Genomic DNA, 8,452 nt, shown 5'->3' with positions numbered 1-8,452 from the left:
TGGCAGGCCCCAGAGAAAGCTTAGTCAGGCCTAAGTGGCACGTAAGCAATCCTATTTGACAGGAACAGGGAGGGAAGAAAGAGAAACAAAAAAAAGGTAAAACAAAGAGGTAAAGTGGGAGGTCTGAAACTCATCCACCTTATTCTCTATGTTAAGAGGACTGGACAAATTAAAATAATTTTTTTGTTTATTTTGGTGTCTGACCTTTCTCGCTGCTGTCCAGTGTCTGATCCTGCCTTTGACCACAAGGTTCCTTGTAAATTTCTTACATAGTGAGGAAAATTGTTTGCAAAAGTGTTGCATTCAGATCAAGTATAGGATTTCCTTTGTGAAGTTGGAGTGTATCTTAATTGCCTTGTTTGTGGAAGACTACCTTAAATGAAAAGTATCTGCATATCCGTACATGAATACCTTCATAACTGTTAGACCGCTTCATGGTTTACTGTAAGTTTGTAACCATGTTTTTTCCATTTATTAGTTGGATAATCCAGTCATATTTTATTTACTAGGAGTAAGGAAACTCTCCGTAATTCTTGGATCTTCCATACCATATTTCTGTCCCAAGTGTTCTTGTCTCACAAACTTTTCTTTTTATCTTGTTGTGGGCATTAGGTTTTTTTTCTCTTTTTGGGCTTTGTACAAGGAATGAAATGGATGAGCCAAAACTTTGGTTACTGGTTTAGTCAGAAGATCCAGAATGAGTTGCCATATCGAAGAACTGGAATAAAGAAAGTCTGTTGCAAGGCTGCCTTCCATTTTCGGGATGTGGATTAGTATCTGCGTGATTGAGTGAGATTTATAGATGAAAGAAATATGTTAGTTCAAATTTTCAAAAGCAGATTACTAGGAGGGGTGATGATTGTGTTGCTATGCACTATGGGATGTTCACTGGCGTGGATGCACGGAGGATAGGGCAAAAGTAGTAAAAGGCATGTGCATAGAGTTATTCTGGAAAACCATTTCAACATAGGAGATTTATCTCAATTTATGAAGCTAGATATACGGGCGTAGCATACATCCAGTTCATGCTTATCACAGGCACCAGACGCTCATTGTCATTTTGTCATCTTGTGGTCACAACTTGATTGCATCATTGCATAGGCCATCAGAACCTGAAAACATGAACTACATGAATCTGTCTTTCTTCAACCATCTCATGTGTGGACATAAGATGCCAACTTGTGCATCTGATTACTGAGCAATGATTAAGGGGCTCAAATGCTTGCAGGTGTGAAAAGTTGCTAGTAATCGCTTCCTTGTTGATTATAGTCCCTGACAACGAGACACTTAAATAAAGTTTATAAACTGAAATCCTGAACACGAGTACGGAGCTTTAGAAATCGCATCAGATGGTTCAGACATTGCTGTAGTCAAAATGACGTGCCTGCTCAGAGGATGCAATGCACTGGAATTGGTAGCAGGGATCAAGGGTCTATTTTCATGTGATTGTTTTCTCTTTTCTCAGCCGCTTGTTTCTACGTTAAAGTCGTTCACTAGCTTTTCCTCAACTTTGAATCTAAATAACCTAATGGATAATCTGTTAGACTAACCACATGCTTTTACTTACGTGTAGAAATACCTCGGGGGAAACAGCATCAAGCAAGAAGCATCCCCACAGACTGGTAGCCAGGGCGTTGGTCTGGCCTCCATTCTTCCCAAAGAAAGCAACTGAAACATCTGGGATAGGATCGACAAACTGATGGAGGAGAGCAATTGCAAACTGGAGTTTTTCTTTTTCAAACTCAAATTCTCGAGTTTGTTTTTTTCAACTCAGATTCCAGTGTGTTTACCAAAAAATCGAGTTTTTATGGCGGGTGTTTCTCATCTAATGTGAAGATCGTAGCTTTGCGCTTATATTGGTGAGGTATCCAAGATATGATTATCCCAATCAACACCTTGATGTGAAATTTGTTTTGTTATGACTTCTATATGTTGAAAAATAGCACCAGAAACAGTTCCTTTTAATATGAAAGTGATATCTTAGCGAGTGGAAAAGATATTTGCATGAGCTATTAATAAGATGTTGATCTATATAAGAGATTCAACATATACAAGAGATTCAATGAGGGCGCTGCCAAGCTAAATAGCGCTTCAATGATGTTACATTTATAATAGCTAGCTTGGCAGGCCTGACCGACATCTAAAGGGCTGAGTTCAGCTTGAGCCTTAAAAGACCAGGCCCATGCTTGCTTGAATCCAAGCTCTCTTAGCTTGAGCTCTCGAGCCGACTCAAGCCGAGCATTGATGTTGAGAGCTTCCTTTATAAAGAGGTAAAGTAAGATGCCCAAGTACGCCAACCGTTTCAAGAATTCCTTGAGCCAAAACTATTTGAGCTCAACTTGCTAAATAAGCAGATGCGGCACTTAACTTGGACTTTGTAATAGGTGCATCGAACTCGTCGTGCAATCCTACTTGAATGTTCCTGAAGAAGACCAGAGGATCATTGTTCTTGTACTCCTGCAAGATTGAAACCAGCTATCCTGCTTCTTTTTTTTTTGTGTTTAAATTGAAACAGAAACTCCAAGCCTTTACCTAGTTAAATTCTGATGGTTCCTCGACAACTTTTTCGTTGGCGCAGTCCTGGTGCCAATCAATACCCGTTTTGTTCCCTACAAAACCTCTCCCTGCAAAATCTTGCAAAGAGATGAGACGCCGAAACGCCTGGGACTGTGCACACTGTGCAGTATTGTACAATGATTATTGGACGTTCCCAAATCCCAGAAGACTACTTGGAGATCATCATGCAAATGCAACTACAATTAAAGCCATCAACCATGTCCAGTTTCTTTTCGTACAAATCCAAGGAACATATTGTGAGGTTCGGAGCAATGAGATCTCTTACAGCAGTCATTCAATTGTCTCATGGTGGAAGATGAAATGACCTGTTGGCCAGGGTCAAATTGAACGCCATGTCCAGACCAACCATACGATTTGAATCAGCCAATTCAGACCAATCTTTAGTAAAAAAGCAAGCGAATGGTTCCTTCTGTGTTCACAAGGCTGCACAATTCAGACCAATCTTTGGGACACCGACTTTGTCAGTGCGTAAAACACCCTCTTCTCGACATTCTGCCTCAGATACAAAAGGCCTCTAACGGTGGTCATCTGTTCAAAAAGAGGGGCATCTAACGGAGTCATCTCTCTAAAAAGAGAAGGGTCTCCAGCGGAGGACACCTTTTAAAAAGGAAGCGCAGGTTGCAGAAATTCTCATCCAATGCGACGCTCAAACTTCAGATGCAAAACAAGGTGTCGCAGCCAAATCGAACTGCTGCTGCTTGTTCAGACTAGACAAGCGTGTAAACCTCCCAATATAGAAGATGGTTGGAAAGAACCTCCTGGTTCCAAGAACAATCGATCTTTCTCTAGGGCTGAAAATTTCAAGGAAAACAGTGGGATTCTCATGAAGGCAACTCTTTTTGTTTTGAGAATTCGCCCAAATAGTAACAGGCAACAGTACAAATGTGTGAGAGAGAGAGATCACGAGAAAGACAAGACTGTACAAAACTACAAATGGGCATCCACGTGACAGAGAATACGTATACATATATGTATATACAACCAATATTATTATGTGTTACCCTTATATACAAAAGATGTCCTATGTTTACCTTTTACTCTACTATAAACGTTTGAAAATGCACAACCACCAGCGAAACATGTGAACAAACTGGACTACCACATTCAAAGATGTTGCTGGAGCTGCTGCCTAAGAACAGCAGCAGACCTCCCAGCAGCCTTGCAGGCCTGAAGGGCACAAGCACAATGCACAGAAGTAAGGCTGAGACAGCCACTAATTATGAGGGAATGATGCTCCGGGCACGTGTGCAGGGCTGGGAAGGAATCACACACCGCCTGAACGGCCGGAGGAGTAAGAGCAGTGCATTGGCTAATGTTGAGGTTCATCAACCCTTCCCCATGGTTGTTCTTCATCACCGATTCCCACAGTCCCTGCTTCCCACCATAGCGGCTATTGGCTAGACAATACATAGCCCTGTCCGTGATGTTTTGACAGTAATATAAGCCAAGAGATCGAAGACGATGGCATCCATTCGCAAGAGCAATCACGCTATCATCTGCAGCAGAAGACAGTTCTTCATCATACTCAAGGAAAGCTAAGGAAATGACAATACATAAACAATTCACAGGACATGAATACTAATTCCGAAATACTAAAGTCATTTGTTTTAGCAGTATTATATGCACCGGTTATGAGAACGCAGCCGCACAGATCTAATGCCCTGAGATCTGGACAGCCTCTGGCCAAGCTCGTCACTCCTACATCACCAACTTCTTCACACCAACCTAGATTCAGAGACTGCAACTGATTGCAATTATTTGCAATTGCCTGCAAAAGGCAATTGAATACAGTCTTAAACTTTAAAATATATGAACTGCCCAACAGTTTATTAACAGACTACTGATCATACAACCTGCAAGGCCTTGTCAGATGCAGCTCTTACACACCCACAAAGATTCAGATGCTTCAATTTCCTGCACTTGCCAGCCAGAAATGCAAGTGCGTTGTCGTCACCTAAGGCAGAACATCCACTGATGTTAAATTTAAGGAGATCGGGGCAACCACTTGCCACAGCATATAGTGCACGATCTGTGAGCTTCAAGCTCTTGCTGAGGTCAAGGTGCTGAAGATCACGACAGTGATAAGCAACTGCCTCCACAGCCTCATCAGTCAGTTGAGGCATGTTCTGACGCAGGATCAGTGTCTGCAGATTAGTGAACTTAGGTGCAAGAGATAGCACAAGGTTGTTCATTTTGGTCTTGCACCTGCAAACAACAACTTAAGCACTTTGTTTTATGAAGGCCAGAAACAAAACTAGAAGTCTATTACAGAAACATGCATCAATTTCAAGAAAATCCTCCGATTCAGAGGAAATTATGCCACTCGACGACAGCAGGATCATACCAGAAAACTGTCCTCTCTCTCTCTCTATATATATATATATATATATATATCTTAAAATGGAAAAGAAAAAAGATCTAGCTGCCTAAACAACCATCCACAGCATCTTAATAATTTCATTTTGCCTGACTGGTTCCGACAACAACAAGATGATGCAAGTGATCAAAATCCATGAAAACTAGCCTCCAATGATAAGTACATCATATTGATAATTGACTCACAAGATCCATCTCCGATGGATGCCAATTCGATCCTGATTCCTGACGTTGTTTAAGGCCCACTCAAGCAGTCTGACCATGTGTATACATGGCACACAAAGTTCTTAGAGCAGTTAATTAGAAGGCCTTGGTCAACTATGATGGTTAGCAAGACTAAACCAATCTCTCTTGGTATTGGAGATTGAAAGGGAAGCAAAACCCTCAAGATAACTGCAAGAACGTTTCATGTAATTTACTCATTTTGCCAAACAGTATACAGTTTCATACATAAAAGCATTTTACTTGGACAGGTTAAAGCAATAATTCTTTTAACAGATCGACCGGTATGCAGGCTCCTAGGAAGTTCTCGATGATTGTAATGTACGCCCCTTAAGAAGAAGATAAAAAGTTCACAGGCATCGAGAGACAGAAAACACATTGGGCTTGCTGTTTGCTTGTCAAATCTCCAAGCAACCCATAAATCTAGATGATCTCCAGCCACTGAGAATTGAATAAAAATTTGGCTGAGAATTGAATAAAAATTTATATCGAAATTACAGGGTCAACGACTCAAGGATGACCAAAAAGATGATTTAATTTCATAAACAGAACAACAAGATAGGCCACAGAAAAAACATAGGACAGAAGCCAGGTTTTCTTCTCTCTACAGAAGAATGACCTTCAGATAGAGAAACTAAATCTTTCAACAAGATAGGTTGTCAGCAGGACCAAGGAAAAAAAAATGCAACAGGAACATCAGCAGTAGCCCGAAAACATAGATCAATAAGTCAACATCTCAATGATAACTAAAAGGAGACCAGCATCTATCAAACAGAAGGACAGAATTTAAACCAAGACTGTATATAAATGCATAAATATGAACACGGATACATCAGTTCGGAGTACGATGAAAATGCAACAAAAGACAAACCATACGTGACAATTGCATTTGTTTTATATCAGAGCCTTCACCAACGAAGTGAAGTAAGAAAAAAGGGCAAAAAAATTCATCCAAAAGAGCAACATAAAGAGCAGCTTCGTCTCACCATGATAAAGAAATACGGCTGAGGCCTATGCAGATAGCATCCCTCCACCCGGTACAGACACCAGACGCTATGATAACAGTACGATCATCAACAAGAGACATAATCCGCAATATAAGCTCCCCAGGAAGGTCCTTCCACTCCCCAAAAGGGTTCATTCCGACAACAAGTTTCTGCAACTCCATGTTCAAATCCTCCGTTCCCATCAATCCAACCATCATCACCAGCAGTCGAAAAGCAAGAAGAACTTTTGTGATCAGTCTATCACCAAGTCTAACTACGAAACGCGCAGACCAGAAAAGCTGCAGACCAGGGCAGAAACACGTATCAGAAAACAAAAGACACTTAGATGAGAAGGAGAAAGTGGCAACAGCCCCAATCCTCCTAACCTTTCACAGAAAGCAAAGAGCAGTAATATAGACCAAGAGGCAAACATTGAAACCTGTGGACTGAACGAAGGTCTCTAAGAAAGCAGAAAATTTACACAAAGCCACGAATTATATACTGACAAATAAGAACAGAGACACGGAAAAACGAAGGGGAAACGAAGGAAAACGCGGGCTCATATAGAAACAAACAGCTCAACCAAACAGGTGGCAACAGGCATGCCCTCTTACTACTGTCCACTGTCCACTAGGACGCGTAGCAGTAGACTCTGCAACCCTCCCACGGTAGGCACAAGACAAAGTCGGTTCTCCAGAGCCCGGAACGGCAAAGAAGAGATACCCACAAAAGAAAATTTCTCGTAGACATAAAACCCAGCTCAGAAGTCACAACCCCGTTCCTAGAAAAGGCTGCCTCTAGCGGTGGACGTATTGTATCAAGAGTAAAGGTTTAGTATACCCAGAAAAGGAAATTCCTCGTAACCATCATTTCAGAAGCAACAAAATCTCCTCTTGGAAAACTCCCTTCTGGCGTTGGCCATACTTAAGGCCTCAGGTAAACCTTCTGTTTTTGCAAAAAATTAGTAGGTTTTCTTATTTCTCTCAAGCAATAGACAAAAAATTTGCTCTTCGGCTATCTTTTTCTTACCTTTTAAAGAGGAGTTTTTTCAAACGACCTTTCTTTCATTAAACCTGAAAAGCCTTTTATTATCAGTCAAGCTCGACAAAAACTTCCGTCTCATCCTTAAGTCAAACAACCCTAAGAGAAAAAGTTAACACTCACTTTATCGTCAGGAAGGTAACTCTCGAATCCTCTGAAACAACGTTGATCATAATTAGCTGGGTTTCCTAATTGCAACCGTAAAAATTATCAAGACGGCTCAAAACTCTTTCCCCAATTGTTCTGAACAATCCTGCCCACCAACCCCGTCAACGAAGGTCGTCTCTCAGACACACACACACACACACGGAGAGAGAAAGAGAAAGAGAGTTCCAAATGGAGGAACCTAGAAGGACCAACAATCACCATTCACCGAAAACACGCGTATAGATATTCAAACTACAATTTGCAGAAACAGAGAAAGCCATCATCTTCACTAACTCATCAAACCATGCACAATCACAAAGACTGAAAAAGAATATCTTTTCACCAAAAGCAATAACAGGGTCCAAAAGAAAGTGTACTAAACACCGGAACGTCAAGCAGACATCAACGAAAACAGAGCTTCAGAAAACAGAGCCCCCGATTCAATAGCCTTATGCACAACCAGAAAAGGAAGAAAACCCATTTCCCAACATACAGAAATGCAGTAACGAGAAGACACCATCATCAGCACAAAGGCAAGACAATCAAGAAGCCAAAGACACAACAAACGGGCAGATATCGAACGACACCGAACTAACACGAAGAGGCTGCCTCAACCAAAACGCTTACAGTGAATCTTCGCTCCTATGCCGAGAAGCAATCGGTGTTCTAAATCCCGGCACGAGAAAAGAAACTCGACAGCAATTCCCTCCCCTGCACCGGAAAATGAGTCAAATGACCTGAGCTCCGCAAACCAGCACCAAAAATACGTCGTAGGATGATCGGAGCTCCGGCGAAAGGGCATAGAGAGAGGCCTTTGAGTGTGGGAGTTGAATTTGCGGAGGAAGAAGAAACCGGAGGGAAGCGAGAAAACGTGACACGTGGATTCATCCAGGCCATCCATTGCTGAATATGATGGGCCCTGCACGAAACAACACAAGAGAACGCCAGCGGCAAAGACTCTCGTGGGACCCACAGGCCTTTCTAGTACCGTGGCCCACACGAGTTGACCCCACTCCACGATGAAACATGAACCTGGTTGATTGCCTGGTGGGACCCACCACCCTGACTCAGCTCTGGGTCCCACTGTATCCGGTCCAGACTCG

At 41.9% G+C, this 8,452-nt stretch overlaps 1 protein-coding gene across 5 annotated transcripts; it reads right to left on the bottom strand.

Moving 5' to 3' along the window:
• Positions 1-3,417: 3,417 nt before the first annotated feature.
• On the bottom strand, positions 3,418-8,156 carry LOC116253264 (F-box protein SKP2A-like). 5 transcript variants are annotated; one of them, XM_031631831.2, is made up of 5 exons: positions 7,002-7,074; positions 6,162-6,460; positions 4,431-4,782; positions 4,204-4,345; positions 3,418-4,073 (listed from the first exon to the last, which is right to left on the bottom strand). In XM_031631831.2, the coding sequence occupies exons 1-5, from the start codon at positions 7,029-7,031 to the stop codon at positions 3,682-3,684; spliced, it is 1,215 nt and encodes a 404-aa protein (XP_031487691.1). In that variant the 5' UTR covers positions 7,032-7,074; the 3' UTR covers positions 3,418-3,681. The 5 variants fall into 5 exon arrangements, with proteins under 5 accessions (XP_031487691.1, XP_031502622.1, XP_031473978.1 ...); XM_031646762.2 differs by lacking the exon at positions 7,002-7,074 and adding an exon at positions 6,776-6,935 and having other exon boundaries at positions 3,420-4,073; XM_031618118.2 differs by lacking the exon at positions 7,002-7,074 and adding an exon at positions 6,601-6,730 and having other exon boundaries at positions 3,420-4,073.
• Positions 8,157-8,452: the final 296 nt, after the last annotated feature.

This window comes from Nymphaea colorata, chromosome 1 (genome assembly GCF_008831285.2).
Source record: "Nymphaea colorata isolate Beijing-Zhang1983 chromosome 1, ASM883128v2, whole genome shotgun sequence".
NCBI classification, from domain to species: Eukaryota; Viridiplantae; Streptophyta; class Magnoliopsida; order Nymphaeales; family Nymphaeaceae; genus Nymphaea; species Nymphaea colorata.
Note: the sequence above shows the minus strand (reverse complement) of the source record. Positions and strands in the feature narration are given on the sequence as shown.

Excerpts from the sequence above, each read along its gene's own strand:
- LOC116253264 (XM_031631831.2), bottom strand. The coding sequence starts at position 7,031 with ATGATGGTTACGAGGAATTTCCTTTTCTGG. Across the intron at positions 4,346-4,430 it reads CATCTGACAAGGCCTTGCAG|GCAATTGCAAATAATTGCAA; the intron begins GTTGTATGATCA and ends TGCCTTTTGCAG. Across the intron at positions 4,074-4,203 it reads CGGCTGCGTTCTCATAACCG|ATGATAGCGTGATTGCTCTT; the intron begins GTGCATATAATA and ends CTTCTGCTGCAG.